This window comes from Amphiura filiformis, chromosome 17 (genome assembly GCF_039555335.1).
Source record: "Amphiura filiformis chromosome 17, Afil_fr2py, whole genome shotgun sequence".
Lineage (NCBI taxonomy): Eukaryota > Metazoa > Echinodermata > Ophiuroidea > Amphilepidida > Amphiuridae > Amphiura > Amphiura filiformis.
This window is the reverse complement of record NC_092644.1, coordinates 28796625-28817409: the sequence shown is the minus strand read 5'-3', so window position 1 is coordinate 28817409 and position 20785 is coordinate 28796625. Positions and strand designations below refer to the sequence as shown.

Sequence of the window (20785 nt, the reverse complement as noted above, 5' to 3'; positions counted from 1 at the left end):
TTATGACATTGATCGCCAATTCCTTCTAGCCGTCAGCAATTTGTGCAATTTATGCAATTTTGAACTTAGATTATTTTTCTCATATCCTAGTTGCTTCCAATGATCGCTATTTGTGCAATTTGTGCAATTGGTGGAAAGGGCTTTAAGGTGCCGACTATATAAGCAATTATGACATTGATCGCCAATTCCCTTCTAGCCGTCAGCAATTTGTGCAATTTATGCAATTTTGAACTTAGATTATTTTTCTCATATCCTAGTTGCTTCCAATGATCGCTATTTGTGCAATTTGTGCAATTGGTGGAAAGGGCTTTAACGTGCCGAATATATGAGAAATTATGACATTGATCACCAAGTCCATTCTAGCCGTCAGCAATTTGTGCAATTTATGCAATTACCCCCCTTGCAAAAAAGTCCACTGTTTCAAAAGCGAGTTGACTTGTTGTAAAATTGTTAACTCGCCAGTGGGACTTGTCGTAAGATGCTTATGATGATGATGATTGATGAGGATGACAAGATGCCGATGCCTCAAATTTAGTATGACTCGGATGATGAATTGAATATAATGATGATGCCTAGGATGATGATGACTCCGATATGATGCCTAGATGATGATGACTCCGATAATGATGAATATGATGATGATGATGATAATGATGATGATGATGTAGACAACGACGATGTTGATAATGATGATGATGATGACGACGATGATTACGCTATTAGCGGAATAAGGGCTAAATCAACCGGAAATTTTGTGTATTAGCATTCCCTAACCAAGCCTAAGCATAATGACAAAATGAATGAAGGTGTATTAGCGTTATTGAAATTAGGGAGCCCGAGAGTTGAGTGTTACCGTAGTTAGGGCGGTTTTCGGACTGTTACCATCCCAGCAAACACAAAACGCTTTTCGACATCATTCGCAAAAGGTTATAAAAGGTTGTCAGAACACGCTTAAATGTCGGGTTATATAAAGGGTATATTAAGAGTATAAAACGTTTTCATAACCTTAAAAAACATTGTTTGATAATCTACTGCTCAGCAAACAAAAATGTTTTACAGAAAACGTTTAAATGTCGGGTTATATAAAGGGTATAAAAACGTTTTAATAACATTCCAGAAACATTCTTGAACACTTGATACAAAACATTCTAAACAGAATGTTATTTTGGGGTTGAAAAAATATTTTGCGAAAAATGTTTGCCCAAAATATTTGCAATAACGCTTTTAAAGACGCTTTTCATGACCTTTATATAACCCGACATTTAAATGTTATTAAAATGTTTTGAAAAAAACATTCTAAGAACATTTCTGTGTTTGCTGGGTTCAAATATTTGAACATGTTATTTAAGTATTGACAAAATATTTGGCAAAAATGTTTGCAAAAATAGTTTACAATAACATTTTGTGAAAACATTACAAAAATATTGTTGTAGTGTGTTTTCATACAAAACGCTTTTAAAACGTTATCTTGACCTTTATATAACCTGACATTTTAATGTTATTAAAACGCTTTTACCTAAACCAAAAGCCAAAATATAACTAATTTAAAACGCTTTTTAAACGTTTTTGTGTTTGCTGGATAGTTAGGGCGGTTTTCGGACTTGTTGTTTCTTTCTAAACATCCTCGTACGTATCATTCTTCTTTAAATTTTCTCGGTTTGTAATAAGGCGGTTCTCGACAGCAATGGGACAGCGCTATTTTGGGAGTCTAATTACCCATGAATAAGAGCTAAATCAACCGTGAAATTTTGTTGATGACGATGCCTCGCATGATGAAGACTTGGATGATCATGATGACCATGATGATGAGGATGACAAGACGGCGATGCCTCAGATTCATGATGATGATGATGATGATCTTGTTTATGATGTTTATGTCAGCGCTGAAGTGTTTAGTGTTAGTGTTAGGGCGGTTTTCGGACTTGTTTTTTCTTTCTAAACATCCTCGTGCGTATCATTCTTCCTTAAATTTTCTCGGTTTGTAATAAGGCGGTTCTCGAAAGCAATGGGACAGCGCTAAGGCGATGCCTCAGATTCAGTATGACTCGGATGGATATAATATCATCACACTGCCGACGCAGCTTTTGACTATAATGATGATGCCTAGGATGATGATGACTCGATATGATGTCTAGGATGATGATGACTCGATAATGATGAATATGATGATGATGATGAATATGATGATGATGATGATGATGATGATGATGATGATGATGATGATGATGATGATGATGATGATGATGATGATGATGATGATGTTGACGACGATGATGATGATAATGAGGATGATGATGATGATGATGATTAAGGCAGCCCCGAAAAGTTTAGTGTTAGTGTTAGGGGAGTTTTCGGACTTGTTTTTTCTTTCTAAACATCCTCGCCCCACGTATCATTCTTCCTTAAATTTTCTCGGTTTGTAATAAGGCGGTTCTCGAAAGCAATGGGACAACGCTACGGCGATGCCTCAGATTCAGTATGACTCGGATGATGAAGTGGATAATTATAATATCATCACACTGCCGACGCAGCTTTTGACTATAATGATGATGATGATGATGATGATGATGATGATGATGATGATGATGATGATGATGATGAAAGCGGTTCTCGAAAGAAATGGCGCAGCGCGAGCCCGGAAAAGTTGAGTGTAACCGTAGTTAGGGTGGTTGACGGATTTTTCTTTTTGCTTATATGCATCCTCGGACGTATCATTCTTCCTTAAATTTTCTTTCCACCAATTGCACAAATTGCACAAATAGCGCTTACTGGAAGCAACTCAGATATTGTCCTCATTGCTTTTATAAATTGCATAAATTGCAACACCTGTGGCTATTTCTACAATTTGTAAAAATTGCTTACGTACATGGCTATTTGTGCTATTTGTACAAATTGCACACTTTATTGCAACGGTAGGCAATTTGTGCAATTAACTGGCATAAATGGCACAAATTGCAACACCTGTGGCTATTTATGCAATTTGTAAAAATTGCTTACATACGTTGCTATTTGTGCTATTTGTTCAAATATTTGAACATGTTATTTAAGTATTGACAAAATATTTGGCAAAAATGTTTGCAAAAATAGTTTACAATAACATTTTGTGAAAACATTACAAAAATATTGTTGTAGTGTGTTTTCATACAAAACGCTTTTAAAACGTTATCTTGACCTTTATATAACCTGACATTTTAATGTTATTAAAACGTTTTTACCTAAACCAAAAGCCAAAATATAACAATTTAAAACGTTTTTTAAACGCTTTTGTGTTTACTGGGATAGTTAGGGCGGTTTTCGGACTTGTTGTTTCTTTCTAAACATCCTCGTGACGTTATCATTCTTCTTTAAATTTTCTCGGTTTGTAATAAGGCGGTTCTCGACAGCAATGGGACAGCGCTATTTTGGGAGTCTAATTACCCATGAATAAGAGCTAAATCAACCGTGAAATTTTGTTGATGACGATGCCTCGCATGATGAAGACTTGGATGATCATGATGACCATGATGATGAGGATGACAAGACGGCGATGCCTCAGATTCATGATGATGATGATGATGATGATGATGATGATGATGATTAAGGCAGCCCGAAAAGTTTAGTGTTAGTGTTAGGGCGGTTTTCGGACTTGTTTTTTCTTTCTAAACATCCTCGACGTATCATTCTTCCTTAAATTTTCTCGGTTTGTAATAAGGCGGTTCTCGAAAGCAATGGGACAGCGCTAAGGCGATGCCTCAGATTCAGTATGACTCGGATGGATATAATATCATCACACTGCCGACGCAGCTTTTGACTATAATGATGATGCCTAGGATGATGATGACTCCGATATGATGTCTAGGATGATGATGACTCCGATAATGATGAATATGATGATGATGATGAATATGATGATGATGATGATGATGATGATGATGATGATGATGATGATGATGATGATGATGATGATGATGATGATGATGTTGATGACGATGATGATGATGATGATAATGAGGATGATGATGATGATGATGATTAAGGCAGCCCGAAAAGTTTAGTGTTAGTGTTAGGGAGTTTTCGGACTTGTTTTTTCTTTCTAAACATCCTCGTCGTATCATTCTTCCTTAAATTTTCTCGGTTTGTAATAAGGCGGTTCTCGAAAGCAATGGGACAACGCTACGGCGATGCCTCAGATTCAGTATGACTCGGATGATGAATTGGATAATTATAATATCATCACACTGCCGACGCAGCTTTTGACTATAATGACCTCATTGCTTTTATGACCTCATTGCTTTTATAAATTGCATAAATTGCAACACCTGTGGCTATTTCTACAATTTGTAAAAATTGCTTACGTACATGGCTATTTGTGCTATTTGTACAAATTGCACACTTTATTGCAACGGTAGGCAATTTGTGCAATTAACTGGCATAAATGGCACAAATTGCAACACCTGTGGCTATTTATGCAATTTGTAAAAATTGCTTACATACATTGCTATTTGTGCTATTTGTACAAATTGCACACTTTCCTGCAACTGTAGGCTATTCGTGCAATTTACTGACATAAATTCCACAAATTGCAACACCTGTCGCTATTTATGCAATTTGTCCGACATAGATTGCATCAATTGCAACTATCTGTGGCTATTTATGCAATTTGTGAAAATTGCTTAAGCAACTGGCTATTTGTGCAATTTATGCTATTTATACAAATTGCACACTTTCTTGCAATTGAAGGCTATTTGTGCAATGACCAATCCTGCGCCTTTATGCCCATGGAGCAGATCGTGTCACATTTGGAGGTAAAATATCTGGTTTGGACAAGCTATCTTGGTTGTCCTCAAGAGGGAGTTCTTATTTGGATTGCTGATAAGTAATCTGATATGAGTTGACACATTTCATTCTGGAATTAACTGGCTGCAATATGGATATTTGTACAAAACAATACATTGTTTATTCAATGTTATCTTTCCTTGGGTTTCTAGATAGCCTTCTACATGTGCAAGATTATTGATGAAGCAACCGTACATTTTTGGAAGTTGTCATATGACAGCCCCGGGATCACAGCCCCACAATAGGAGGAAGCAATATCATTTTATGGGAATTGACTCCAATGATAAGATACCACACAACCCTGGCTATTGTTATTTTGCATAAATAATTGTACTTCTGTTGTGTGAAATTAGGAGATGCAAGCAACTTGTTTAAAAAGCTGTCTCAAAGCCGCTGCGCACGCGCACGTTTGTTTTTCTTAGTATCCATGTCAGTTGAAATGGCAAATTTTTTTATTCATTTCCTTATTTTAAAATTGTTTTTTAGTTATATGTGCTGTAAAATCATGAAATTCAGTCTGTGAAGAAAATGTTTTGAAGAAAATTACTTGTTTCGATACTGGCATTGTTGTTTAGGTATTAAACAATTGATACAGTATAAATCAAACACAGTCTGTGTACTTTTGAACACTAAAAAATGATGTCTTAATTTAAAAAAAAAATGCATTCCGCATTCATTTTTGAAACTGCCATGGGCTTTGGACATAACTTTTTAATTTTATTTAGTTATTATTTATTTATTTATTTATTATTTTACCTGGGGTGACCAATTAATGCACTGGTACTGTTCTCCCTTGGTTCCTTAAGGCGCTCACCAATTTCCAGGTACGCGAGTTCCCGGCCTGTCCTTGGCCTAACTAGGTCAAGATTTCTGTAACGGTTACCGAATCAAAAAAAAAGTATAATTTTCTTGGATACAAAAATTGAATAAAAAAGAAGTTATAGACCGTAATTAATTACTTGTTATTCAAGGTTGGAAACCAGAGAAATACTAAAAAAATACTGAACAGCCAAGGACACATTGAATTAGTATACATTGCTAGCTGTTCAATAGGAGCTAAAGGAAAAAAAATGAACAAAGAACCTGTTCTTTATCCAGCTTTGAAAAAAACAACACTTTTAGTAGTAGTACTTCTAACTGCAGTTCCAACTTTAACAACAAGTATTGCCACCTGAAAATTCAGTCGGTTACTCGAGTACATAATTACAAATTTGGTAAATCATGAAAATTTGCTTAAATTTTTCATAATTTTACAGCAAAAGTTTTTGAAATGTCCATAAAAGTTTGCTTTTTGGCCCCCACACAAATGTGGGGCTTATGTTATCATCCAAATGGTTGCCTGGTTGTTTGTTTGTTTGTTTGGCTGTCCACTCTGCGGCTCAAACGCAATAACCGATCAAGTTCATTGTTTTGTTTTCAGGGTTATTAGGAGTTAAGAAAGCCTAATAATGATAATATTGGATGGCTTATTTCGCATGATACCATAACATATCGGATTAAATCATACAAATATCGAACTCGCCGTTGGCTTGTCCGATATTTTTATGACTCAACCGATATGTTATGGTCCCGATATGGTATCATGCTCAGCCATCCAATATTATATCATTATTATGTTTTCAGGGTTATTAGGAGTTAAGAAAGCCTAATGATGATAATATTGGATGGCTTATTTCGCATGATACCATAACATATCGGATTCGTCATACAAATATCGAACTCGCCGTTGGCTCGTCCAATATTTTTATGACTCATCCGATATATGTTATGGTATCATGCTCAGCCATCCAATATTATATCAAACTTGGTTTGGTTATTGGGTATGGTGGCCAGATATGCTGTATAGTTTTGTGTCATGTTATTTGCATATTTATGAATATTAATGGGTGGTGCAATAATTATGTGTACCCCAGGGTGGTGAATTCTCAAAATGGCCAAAAATCGCTTGCCCCCCCCCCTTTTGCCATGCCAGAAAATCTTTGCCCCCCCTTTTGACTTGCCAAAAACCTATGCCCCCCTTTTGACATGCCAAAAAATCTTTGCCCCCCCCCCCCTACTCATGCAAGATTTTTTGGAACCTGAATTTAAAACCTTAAATTGTCTTATTATATAATGCGAGCGCAGCGAGCAGGAAATTTTGCATATTTAACGTGTTCCTAATGTTTTCCTACGCCTTTTTAGGGCGTAATATAGAACGGTACCCAAAATATCTGTGCCAAAAATTGCTTTCCCCCCCCCCCTTTCGACCTGGCAAAAATCGCTTGACCCCCCTTTTGACCTGCCAAAAAATGCTTGCCCCCCCTTTTGGCCTGCCAAAAAATCTTTGCCCCCCCCCCTATAATTCACCACCCCAGGGGTACACATAATTGTTGCACCACCCCTAATGAGCTTATTTGCATATTTGGTCTACATTTTGTTAATCCACTCTGCAGCTTAAACGCAATATTCCCGATCAAACTTGGTACATGTATGGTGATAGTATATGGTGGCCTGATGTGCGGTATAGTTTTGTGTCATGTTATTTGCATATATTATTTGTATTGTATTTACAAACCTTTGTTATTTATGCACCTTTGTGTGGGGGCCCACCTTAATTAAGAACCACGTAATTCTAGTTATAGTATTTGTTTAAAAGTTGAGCATTACAATACTGTATGAAGTAAATCGATGGAATATGATGGCGATTTTCTGAGGTACATGTACTATTATATCATTTATCAGGGACTGTCTTTTGGAATTAGCAGGAGAGCATTACATAGCTCTTCTGGAGCCTTCAAGGAGAGCTGCATGTTTAGAGCATTTACAATAGAATGATTGTAAGGAGAGAATGGTCAACTTAGGAGAGCTAAAAATCACTCTCCTATATCAGATTTAAGTAGAGAGCGATTGCTCTCGCTCTCCTCAAAAGACAGTCCCTGATTTATATGCTTGATAGAATTGGACCGTCTGACCAGCATGTATTTTCCTCTGCCATGAGAGTGTGATCATCCACTCACTGCACATGAGAGAAAATCAACTAGCGTGCCACAATTGCAGAGGAGACTAAAGTTGACAAACATGCATGTGTTAGTAATATGCATAAATCCAATGGTTGTAACCAATGGACCCGACATTGCCCTTATGAACTCTCACCTTCCTGGCTTAATCAGCCGCAGGGCTTCAGCCCTGCTGACTATTTATTATTCGTGCATACCATATCTCCCATTGGCTGAATAGGACATACTTTGACTGGTAGTGTGGGGTTCTGTGAACTTTTGTCCAAGGTCAAACTTTGATATGTACTTTTATTCTGTTGTAATTTTCATTTCAGGTTACCATAGGATAGTTAAATATTCATATTGAATCACATAAATCATGCTGCGTAAACTGCCTTTGGGATGGCTAACCCTGGTTATACAGGGAGGACCCAAATATATCAAGAGAACTCATCATGCACGCACCATGTGCAGTGGCCCCACCCCTGGGGTGCCATATGAAACATCACTCCAGGATGAAGAAGCAGTTGAACCTAAGTCGGTGCCTTCACATGTAGATGCCGTGATAATCGGGGGTGGATCGCTAGGATGTAGTACACTGTATCATCTTACTAAGCTTGGGATGACAAATGTGGTGTTGCTGGAGAAAGATCAACTCACTGCCGGGACAACATGGCATACAGCAGGTGGGTGCAGGCCTATACACGGGGTGCAACCGCCCACCCCCCCCCAAAAAAAAGTAAAAGAAAGTCCACAAAAAATGGCAATTTACCAGCATTGCGAGCAAAACAAATCAGGTTTTTTAAACACATCAAAAGAAATAAGTCCCCCTCTGAACATGTCGTCATAACATTGTAAGGTTTCGTTTTGTACCAATAAAACTAACTTTGAAATAATTATATGACTGTTTACTAAGTGCTGTGTGAAAATGAGAGATTTCCATGACTTCAGGGCTGAATGAGCCTAAATTAAAGGCAAAAACTGCCCTTTTCAAAAGTCACAAAGTAGGCCTATGCTTGTCACAAAAGTTGATTCATGGCTTGTTACTAATGGAAAACCCCATGTGTTTGAGTGCAGTTTAAAATCCTCACCAAGTGAACATTTACTGTAATGTGTATCGATTCTTGATCATTCAGCCATGCAAATCCCCTTGGTGCAGAGTTCAGCACAGTGAGTTGTAAGATGGCCAGTTCCATTCCTTGTCCCAATACGCCTTGCAGTTAACAAGCATAGGCCTACTTTGTGACTTTTGGAAAGGGCAGTTTTTGTCTTCAATTTGGGTTCATTCAGCCATGAAGTCATGGGCATCTTTCATTTTCACAAAACACTTAGTAAACAATCATATAATTATTTCTAAGTAAGTTTTATTGGTACAAAGTTTTACTTTACGATGTTATGACGAAATTTTCAGAGGGGGGCTTATTTCTTTTGATGTGTTTATGTTGTTTGGTCATAACGGGTCAAAATTTCTTTTCACAAAATTGCCTGCCCCCTGGAAAAAAGTCTACTTTTTCAAAATCTGCACCCCCCCAAATAAAGATTCCTGTGTGTCATTTCCATGATCATTTCCATTAGTAGTACTAGTAGCCATAAGGTGTCAATGCAGGGGGGACATGCCCATTCCATGGTGGGGGGGGGGGGGCACTATATCAAAATGACACCCCCACCAATGATACGAAATTTATCCCATGCATAATCTTCAGCTGAAATTGCTTTCAAATATTATAAATTTTATCTGAACTGGTTTATACTTATCATTTTGTATAGGTTTGGTGTGGAATCTGCGTCCTTCAGACACAGAAATTGAGCTGCTTTCATCAACACGGCATCTCATCAGTGAAGTGCTGGAAGCTGAGACAGGCGTCAACCCAGGATGGATCAATAATGGCGGCCTCTTCATTGCTAATAATAAGGAGAGATTGGATGAATATAAAAGAATGGCAACGGTAAGTGCAAAGCATAGGATGGGGCTTAAAACCGGGGGTGGGGTGGGGGTACATCATACATCATAAATTTTTGGTGGGTATGTTCCCCCAGAATTTTTAGGTGGTGGGTATTGAGCTATGGTCTTCACAGGGAACATACATTGTACCCATATGGTCATTTGTGTTTAGTACCCCTGGACTTAATGCATTGGATGGAAATGCAGTTCAGTTGGGTGGTTCAGTTTTATCACATTATGTTTTCTACTTCTTAAGCAAGCCTATCACCCAAAATATCCCGATTCCAAGTTGTGAGTTTTGCTTCAGTGTTTGGGGAATTAGAAACAAACATGTGTATCACAATAGCCCATAGAAGTTGAACAGTAAATAAATGCACACTTGTTCATACCATCTGAACGTAGCTAATTTCAAGCCTATAGAAGGTATTAATTATGACATCACTCATGACAGAGTCATCCTCATTTGAATAAAATTCTGTCCTCCATAAAGTATCATGCGGCAATTTGCATGATAATACAATAAAAAGGTGATAAGTATGGATGGTCGTAGAATTGATCTAGAGACGACCTGTCCCTCTGTCATAGAGCTTCATAGCTATCTTAAGACTGTCCTCCAACATGGCTGCCATTTCAATTGTTATACCATTCCGGTTGGTTTATTGCATACACTCTATTATTAACTGGAGTTACCAAGTCTCTTTGGATACCAATATCTCCATGCAGTTTGATGATGCAAAGGGGTGGGGTGATGATGTGGTCAATCAGGTCACCCACCTTTACATAACGTACAACCTTATAATATGAAATTGGTTAATTTTTTATTAATTTCCTTTATTAATAAAAAATCACCCAAATTTCTTGTGTTTATAAAAATGTAGGTCAACAGAGCACAGAGTCCCCCATATGACGTACACCACATGGAACAGGCAAAATAGCCAGTGGGGTTTCTTTTCTATTTCGGCTTAAAATGGACGGAAACCTTGCTTAATAGCTATTTTTATTATATTATTTCGGCATTTTAGGTAAAGAATTTAAAGTTTGTCAGAAATCATACGTTATGATGGTGCATTGTAGATTATAAGCTAGATGATTTTGTAATATGCGGAGAGTTACACAACAGTACTTACACCATGCAGACATACTTGACATCATGACATTTGTATATTTTATGTAATGTATGGTATTAGTATTCATGGTGGGTATCAAGTTCATACTGAAGTCAACAACATTCCAAAGTCAGTGGGCAAGCTATTTTTGCCATAGATGTTTTTGGCACCGTTTCTATGTTCAGATATAGGCATATGCAAAATTTCCTGCTCGCTCCGCTCTCATAATATATGATATTAGACAATTTAGGTTTTCACAGCAAAATGGGGGGGGGGGGGATTGGGGGTGCAGACCATTTTGAGAAATTACCATCCGGGGGTATATACACAACCCCTTTATTGCACAGCCCCTCATATATTTAGACCATGTTTGCAAATTTTTGGCATGTGCATTGCCGGGGGCACTCACATTTCCCAGCTATACTGGTATGTGCCGCGGGCGACGACCCCTTTTTCAGAGCAGCTGGCCGTTCCTTAGACCCTCTGAATTCATTGTTTGCCCGCTCTGAAGCCCCCAATTTTTTCTAGCCGTTCCATAGACCCTCAGATCATCGATTTCCGCTCTCATCGGCATCTTGAGAGGCGTGTTTTCTGTCCTACCATTTCAAGCCCAAAAGCAGACCCAAAAGCTACTTTTGCGAGCCCAAAAACTTCAAAGGGAATTTTCCATTAATTTCTTCCCCATTGAAACACATTGTAAAGTGAACTTTGGGCGGGATTTTGGGCTCCTTTTAGAGTGGCAACACTGGTTGACTGATATAATCTTTGCAGCACTGCTCGACCGCGATGGCTCCAGCTGGTGAACATTTACATTGTTTAGCTAGAAATAAATGATTTTGAGATCTCTTTTGGGAATAAAATTGCCAAATATGAGGAAAAGTACCTTGAATAATTATGTACACATCCTTGCAGCTCTCCATAAACAATGAATTAAAAGGTAATTTACGATCTAATGGTCTAGTGAAATCGGGAGTGGAATAGCTGTCAAATTCTGCACACTTCACTCAATCATCTCATGTATAAGCATGGCGGCAGTTCAATGTTGTCTAAATGTTTTTCTTTTCGGCACTGAAAAAAAGAATTCTTGTGGATTTGTTTTTATGGTGGGCTGCAGCTTTAATTATCAGTAGGCTAATAGCATAGATTGAAGGTCTACAGGGTCTACAAAATTGTAGTAATTTTTGATTTGAATGCTGTTTTGCTTTGTTGAGGTTTCCATCGTAATAGGCCAAACCAGACCTATTTTGCATTAATGGTTTTCCAGATTAATAATTTAATGCACAATTCAAAGTGAAATCGATTCCTTCAAAAGTCTGTGGCAAAAACGCAACAAAATTGAACCCTGGTTTGGCCTGCGGGTTTATTAAAGTTTCCGAGATTTTTCGGTTTCGGCTGACCGATCAGTTCCCAAGACCCCCCCTTTTGGTCGGTCAATCAGTTCCCAAGACCCCCCTTTTTGACCGGCCGATCAGTTCCCTAGACCCTCCTTTTTGGCTGTCCGATCAGTTCCTTAGACCTCAAGTTCGAAACTGGCGGTGGCACACCCCTACCCAAAAAATTTGAGTGCCCCCAGGGTGCATTGTGCAAAGGGGGGGCAAAGATTTTTTGGCAGGCCGAGAGGGGGGGGGGGGGCAAGCAATTTTTGGCGGGCGAGAGAGGGGGCCTAGCAGTATTTGGCATGCCATTTGAAAATTTTGCACCCCCTTGGGGGCTCATAATTATTGCACAGCCCCTTATCTATAGGGAGTAGAATTGAGTTTGGATAAATATATGCATGCATTTTAACTATAAACCTACTATTTCGTTGTCAAAAGAACATTTGTAACCTCGTTTGACCTTACATTAGAATAATTTAGGTTGATTTAAAACATTCTCCTGAACATAAGTTTTATTATGTTTTCCAAATTATATTGCTCAACATGATTGCGCCTTCCACTGATGCTTTGCAACAAAGTGTTCTGGAATTGGATTTAAAAAGAAAATGATGATCTATATCAACATTTATCTATAGTAAACAAAGTTACTTGAGAATCCAAGTTTCAAATTTGCACTCAATAGTTAATATGCACTTGAGGCTATATAGAGTCCAAAGCTGTTTTTTTTTTGGTAGATCAGCATTGACATTTTAAAATTGACATTTTTTTAAATGCATGTTAAAATATTCTGTTGATGATGCTCATTTGGATGATACATGTAGTTTGTTTGAATCAACAGCTGTCTCTTTTAGAGCAAAAGCTGCCTATATTCTGAACGTTCTAAAATTAAGTTTTTGATGCGACATCGCTTGTTTTGATCCACTGTGTGTACTTTAAACGAAATCTCTTTGCTTATTTTACGGTGTCATGCTTCATCAATTTCTACTAGAGTTTGATAGCAGTGGAATCTAGTCTCAAATGTGAAGTTATCAGTGAGCAAATTTGTGGCTATAGGCTGCTCGAGTAAAACAAACAAAGTATCAATGGTTTTAGGTAGGGCTGCTAGGAATACGCACCCGATTACCAAAAAAACACAAAAATCTGTGATTTCCCGCCAAAAACACAAAATCTAAATTTTTTTTTTGTTGCTATTTTTTAAAAATTGGAAAAAAATCTTAAATTTTCTGGTAATTTTTTTCCAATTTTCTTTTTAATCAACCATGAATAATTGCAGTACTTTGCTCTAGGTCTTGCAAGGGATTCTGCAAATCCATAAAAAAAAAAATGCAAAAAAAACCCTTCTCATTTTTTTAGATTTTTCACAAAATGTCAAAAAAATGTATTTAGAGCAAAAATACGCAATTGCGCCGCAAATAACACAATTGCGTATTCTTAGCAGCCTTAGTTTACAATAGCTGCCCTATAGACATTTGACTATTTCTGTAAAAGATAATATCTGGCAGCTATTGCAAGTAGGGCCTTCTTGTTCTATAGTAAAAAGTGGACATTTTTGCGCTTTTAATTTTTTGTACTTTTCCGTACAGTAACTATACACAATATGTGATGCGATCAAGCAAAATCAGTCAGAACTCGGAAATATTAAATTTTCAGTTTCTTATAGGATAGTAAAAAGCATATAGAAAGCTGGATTTTGCAGAAAACCCCATTGAAATTGAACAACCAGTTCCAAAGATATGAGCAATAAAAGAGTTTCCAAAACAAAAGGAAATATTTCCTTTGTGTGGCTATATCTCAAAATCAGTATTTCCGAGTTCCGACTGATTTTGCTTGATCACATCAAAGTATTCTAGAATACTTTGATCACATCACATATGTGCACATTGTTATTTTTTACAGTAGCTGCTTGAAGCATGAAAAGCGCACAAATACATGCAGCAGCAAAATATCCACTTTTACAGTGACTGATTTCAACTGCATCATAAAAGTTTTTGTGTAACTGAATGATCATTTTTTTATCTATTCCATTAGGTTGCCAAGGTCTTTGGTATTGAGTCTCATGTTCTGACACCAGAAGAAAGTAAAAAGCTGTACCCATTGATGAATATAGATGATTTATATGGAACACTCTATAGCCCTGCTGATGGTACCATAGACCCAGCTGGTGTCTGTACAGCACTCACAAGGGGTGCAACCAGAGCTGGGGCCAAGGTTGGTAGTTTGCATTTGCCTATCCATGGAAATTTTAAGTTGTCTAGTTTTCCAGGGACTGCCTTTTGAGGAGAGTGAGAGCAATCACTCTCTACTGCTCTCCTTAAATCTGATATATATGAGAGTGATTTTTAGCTTTTCTTAGTTGATCATTCTCTCCTTACATTCAATTGTAAATGCTCTAAACAGCTCTCCTTGAATGCTCCAGAAGAGCTATTTAATGCTCTCCTGCAAATTCCAAAAGACAGTCCCTGGATTACGATTTAGCTTCTGGATTGATTGAAATACTTAAAAAGTAAACCACATGAGTACTATCTGCTGATTGGTACAAGAAGACTATGTTTATGGAGCCAATCAGCAGCTGAAGAAGATTAATCTCATGAGTACTACCTGCTGATTGGTTACAAGACATTATATTATGATTTATTGAGCCAATCAGCAGCATGACGGCGCTATTGTATGTGGCGGTATTTAGACAATGAACTAACAGCTATTTGTCTCGGTTACCCATACAAGAACTGTGGCAGCTGATCCTTACTGCGATAATTTATTATGGTTTGAATAGGGTGCACGCTTCTTAGCTGCAAAACCCTGATTTAAGAAATAAAGGGTAATGCATTATCTTTTACACCCAAATAATGTGTCAGAGGCAGTAAAAACGTAAATAATGGATGAGGCGCAGCCGAACCCATTATTTAAACATTCTTACTGCCGAGGACACATTATTTATGTGTAAAGGATAATGCTGCACCCTTTATTTCTATGTTATTGCCAGAAAATAGTTCGATTTAAAGAGAAAATATCATTTTTGGCACAAATAATTTGTTTACTTCAAGGTGGAGCACGTACGCGTAAGTGACAGCGCGTATCGCGGAAATATTTTTTGTTTACTTCAAGGTGGAGCACTATTTCCATGGTAAGAGTATTAGAATGTTTATATGGTGTGGCTTGGGCCACAGTGGTCAGCAAATTGTTTTCAAAGTGTGTATGGCTTGTGGGCTTATGCCTGTGCATATTGCACAAAAAATCACTGCACTTTTTTAACATTAACCCTAATTGTTTTTCTTTTTTTTCTTTTATAGGTTGTTACCAACTGTCGTGTTAAAGATATTAAAGTAGCCGAGGATGGAATGGGAGTCAAAAGAGTCCAAGCTGTGGAAACATCAATTGGCACTATAAATACACCTATTGTTATCAACTGTGCTGGTATGTTATCTACTGCCAACTGTTACTCTTTGTTCAGAAATTATTATTATGTGTTTAATTAAGTTAGGCACCATATTTTTGTGCCGCTTGGCCTGTGGCCAGACAGTACTTATTACTCTGATTGGGTTTAGAAAGTTTATGACCAAACAGAAAATATTGCCAAGATGTAATAACAAAATAGAAATATCACAATTGGTGTGTGAAGATTTGTATTGATTTTACATTCTAAGGTAAAATAAGTGACATACTGTATTTGAAGAGCTTGCTTCCAAACCGTAAAAGTTCACAACCATATGTTTCTCATTTACTTGTGTGATACAATCATAATTACTTTGATAAGTTTGACATTAGCAACAATGAGTTGTACTATCAACAATGTAATGTTGCTTAACAATATGCCGACTATTGTTCTCATTTGGGAAACAAAGGCCTCACATAGTATTGTTACTGTGCATCCATCCATTGTTTGCTTTGTAATGGTGCATCCAACTGAAATTATAATATCTATAGCATCACAACCCGTAGCAATATCGCATAGGTAAATCAGAAACATATGTTTGTGGACTTAACATGTTTTTGTGGACTTTAGGAATAAAACGTTTTTCTGAATTTAAACTGAATTTTGCATCATCATGCTTACCTTGCACACTGACCTTGGTAGGGTATGATGCATAGGGTACTATGCAATAGTCAGTGTCATTGTGTGATCTTGGCTATTTCCAAGCAGGGTCAAGTCCTTCACATTATCTATATAGGCAGGACTGACCTTTTGCTTAAAGTTTAAGTAAATCCAGAAATCCTGTGCCAGACAAATATAAGAATAACCATGAACTTTCCAAAAATAACTATTCTTGAAAATGTGCTTATTATTTTGTGTGTTTAAATTTTCAAAACCAGATGTTATATGAATTAATCATACCATAATAATGTGAATGTTGTTTGCTTTTAAAAACTTCATTTGTGGAATCATAATTATATAGTCAGTTTTTATGTAAATATCATTGGAAGTTATGTGAGAAGATAACTTTTGCTACTTGTCTCCTTTTTTATTTGCAATGGCGAATCTGGGGAAAAATTATGTTTATTAAAATGATATACTTCCAGTTTTCTTATGAAAAGCTGAAATATAACAGCAATTGATATCCAGGTATGCATGAGTTCTATAGACCACTTGACATGTGATGTCATTGCCCGGCAGTATGCGTCCGAATTATGGCAATTTCCGTTGTCTTTTGCCCTGCAGTGTGCGTACGCATCGTAGTTTGCTCAGGGCACATGCATTTCAAATCGCCCACCACATATCATATAGTACAAGAAAGCCATTGAACAGTGTAACGGTTCGTTCAAACATATCGATAGACCAGTCCCTCACCTTTGTTGATAAACAATGATGTCAAGTGTCTATAGTTTTTACATACATTACACTTTGCATGCATTATTGGCAATATCATAATTAGTACATTCAGATCATTATCAAAATTCAAATACTTGTAAACCTTTCTCCTCTGTACAGGTGTATGGGCAAGAACTATCGGTGAGAAGGTCGGTGTAAATACTCCTTTATGTGCCAAAAAACATGCCTACATAGTAACAGAGAGAATAGAAGGGGTACAAAACTTGCCAAATATCCGAGATCATGATGCTTCCGTTTACCTAAAGCTTCAGGGTGATGCTCTGGCTATAGGTGGTTATGAGCCGGACCCAATCTTCTGGAAACCGGTAAGTAAAATTGAAAAATGTCAATCACCAGATTTATATTTTCTTATCATCACATTGTTTTACACATTTTAGTGCATGTGTGTGCAGGGGTGTACATGCTTGTGTCCTAAAATAAGGACTTTTATGTGATGCTATTTACAATCATGGATACATAACAAAACGCCAAAAAGAGGATGTCCATGGTCTCCTGATAGAATGCACAACATAGTGTAAAATATTATGAGAATGACCTCATCTTGAAGCATTTCACAGTAGGATGGTATAATTTTATGTATGTGAAGAAGTGTAGTATGTGTACATGCAGTATTAATAACAGAAAACAGCCTTTTTTTAGACAGATGATATTTCTAAAGGCTGAGGTATAGTCTGATGTATTTGCAGGAGATTTTCTGTTGCAATATCTTTTATTTCTCCTCAGCAACTTTCAGTTGTCGTCTTTGATTTTCAGCTGAAGTGATTAGCTCATTTAGGGCTTGTTCAATGTTACAAGAAACATAATAATGTTTCTGTACTTGTTACAGGTGCCAGACTTTGCCTTCTCATTATTTGAGCTTGATTGGGATGTATTTGCAGTTCATATAGAAGGAGCTATCAACAGAGTACCTGTCATTGAAACAACAGGCATTAAATCTACTGTGTGTGGTCCAGGTAAGTACACTATATCAAGAGCAGGTATAAAAGACAATTATGCCAACAACTTTTAAATTGTTAAAAAATGAATTTGGGGATTTATAATACACAATACCAAGCCACATGCACATTTTATTATTATGCAATTTATTGGGTCTTCTCACCATTCACAAATGTATTGCGAAGTGTGGTTCCCTAGCTGTACTAAATTCAGATTGTGCCCGCCTTTTGTAAAAAAAACCCTCATTTAGAGGCATTATGCTTGTAGACAGAATTCTACAGTACAATATGATATTGTTTCTTATATTGACTTGAGAAATTAAACCACCTTGTACGATTTTGGTTAAAAATGAATAGGGAAAAAAATCGAACCTGCCACTACTGGGAATTGAACCCGATACATCGCGCGTGCCAACCCAATGTCTCTACCACTGTACTATCGACCCAACTGTATACTACAGAAATTTGGAGCCTGTATCATAATATCTCGGAGCCAGCTGCTACTTTGGGGGGAATGATGCTGTCGATCGGGGTACAGACTTTTACATCTTAATCTTAGTTTCACAATTATTCAGAGGGGTTTATACACCATCCAGCTTACATTCTGGAATTTAGGCCTAAAATAAAAAAATTGTTTGATTGGCGTAGGTAGGTCAGGATTTTTTTTTTACTTTGAAAGCAGTAAATTGTGTTTGATAAATGCCTTGGAAATAATTTTCTCCTTTTTTTTTTTTTTGCCAAAAAAAAAAAAATCGGGTCGAGCCTAATTTTAGGGTCAGTCAGGTTACGCCAATCAAACAAATTTTTTTAGGCCTTGCGGTATGAACTACTTGAGTTTTTGTTTTCAAATTTCAGAATCTTTCACCCCTGATCACAAGCCCCTAATGGGTGAAGCACCGGAAGTAAGAGGTTACTTCTTAGGATGTGCCTTTAATAGCTCCGGTATGATGCTTGGTGGTGGCTGCGGTAAAGAACTTGCACATTGGGTGTATCACGGCAGACCAGAGTTAGATATGTATGGGTTTGATATTAGGTAAGGAGAACTGGTACATTGGGTATATCATGGCAGACTAGAGTTAGATATGTATGGGTTTGATATTAGGTAAGGAGAACTGGTACATTGGGTATATCATGGCAGACTAGAGTTTGATATGTATGGGTTTGATATTAGGTAAGGAGAACTGGTACATTGGGTATATCACGGCAGACCAGAGTTTGATATGTATGGGTTTGATATTAGGTAAGGAGAACTGGTACATTGGGTATATCATGGCAGACTAGAGTTAGATATGTATGGGTATGATATTAGGTAAGGAGAACTGGTATATCATGGCAGACCAGAGTTAGATATGTATGGGTATGATATTAGGTAAGGAGAACTGGCACATATGGGTATATCACGGCAGACCAAAGTTAGATATGTATGGGTATGATATTAGGTAAGGAGAACTGGTACATTGGGTATATCACATCAGACCAGAGTTAGATATGTTTGGGTATGATATTTCAGTTTGTAGCAGAAAAGACCGACAGTTGTTTACATTTTGAGAGAGAGTATAGGTAATAATTTTTAATAATAAAGATAATAATAATAAAGATAATAATAATAACTTTTTGTCAGGATTAATTCTGACTTCTTCAAGACTTCTGGCAGACTAGAGTTAGATATGTATGGGTTTGATATTAGGTAAGGAGAACTGGTACATTGGGTATATCATGGCAGACTAGAGTTTGATATGTATGGGTTTGATATTAGGTAAGGAGAACTGGTACATTGGGTATATCACGGCAGACCAGAGTTTGATATGTATGGGTTTGATATTAGGTAAGGAGAACTGGTACATTGGGTATATCATGGCAGACTAGAGTTAGATATGTATGGGTATGATATTAGGTAAGGAGAACTGGTATATCATGGCAGACCAGAGTTAGATATGTATGGGTATGATATTAGGTAAGGAGAACTGGCACATATGGGTATATCACGGCAGACCAAAGTTAGATATGTATGGGTATGATATTAGGTAAGGAGACCTGGTACATTGGGTATATCACATCAGACCAGAGTTAGATATGTTTGGGTATGATATTTCAGTTTGTAGCAGAAAAGACCGACAGTTGTTTACATTTTGAGAGAGAGTATAGGTAATAATTTTTAATAATAAAGATAATAATAATAAAGATAATAATAATAACTTTTTGTCAGGATTAATTCTGACTTCTTCAAGACAAAATTTTCAGATGTCTCTCATGTAGAGATGTGCATTGTAGGCTGCCCTATGACTATAGTCTCAAGTTGAGGGTAACACCATGTTGGATTTTGCAGTGGCAGATTCCAATCATTTGCACTAACCTAATCCCGTGAGGCATATACACACTCATAGATTTGAATCTGCCACAGCGAAATCCAACATAGCATTACTCTCAACTTGAGACATGACACCAGGGCCGTGACACTCGTATTCAATCCCTGTATAAAAAATGAAGTCACTTCGCCGGCAGTTTGAGTGACGGTTGCTATGCCGGTTGCTATGCATCCAAGTGCACAGCCTAAAACTTACGTGCTTGTGAATGGCTATGATGCGCGTTACTGCTTTATTGGTCAAAAGGACTTATCCTGTATTTGATTGACGGTTGCTGGGGAATCCAAGTGCAGCAATAGTCTTAGTTCCAGACCGGCAAGTACAGGTACGATTGTAACGCAATTTGAGCATGTTTATTTGTTTTAAAAAGAAATACCCTTTCATCAAATTTTATGTTAGTAGAGAGAACATTAGGTCCATATTTTACTTGTTTTATTGAATTTCG

The 20785-nt window shown here is 37.2% G+C and overlaps 2 protein-coding genes across 3 annotated transcripts in view; one reads left to right on the top strand and one right to left on the bottom strand.

The window, feature by feature from the left end:
- Positions 1–20785, bottom strand: part of LOC140137575 (histamine N-methyltransferase-like) — a 93456-nt gene that overhangs the window by 10642 nt on the left and 62029 nt on the right. The gene's annotated exons all lie outside the window — the stretch shown is intronic.
- Positions 1–20785, top strand: part of LOC140137574 (sarcosine dehydrogenase, mitochondrial-like) — a 56021-nt gene that overhangs the window by 14368 nt on the left and 20868 nt on the right. For both annotated transcript variants that reach the window (XM_072159293.1, XM_072159294.1), the window contains exons 4-10: positions 8126–8476; positions 9558–9736; positions 14243–14422; positions 15505–15628; positions 17142–17347; positions 17869–17995; positions 18833–19010. In XM_072159293.1, the coding sequence (XP_072015394.1) occupies positions 8170–8476; positions 9558–9736; positions 14243–14422; positions 15505–15628; positions 17142–17347; positions 17869–17995; positions 18833–19010 (1301 nt within the window). In that variant the 5' untranslated portion in view covers positions 8126–8169. The remainder of the gene's footprint in view (positions 1–8125; positions 8477–9557; positions 9737–14242; positions 14423–15504; positions 15629–17141; positions 17348–17868; positions 17996–18832; positions 19011–20785) is intronic.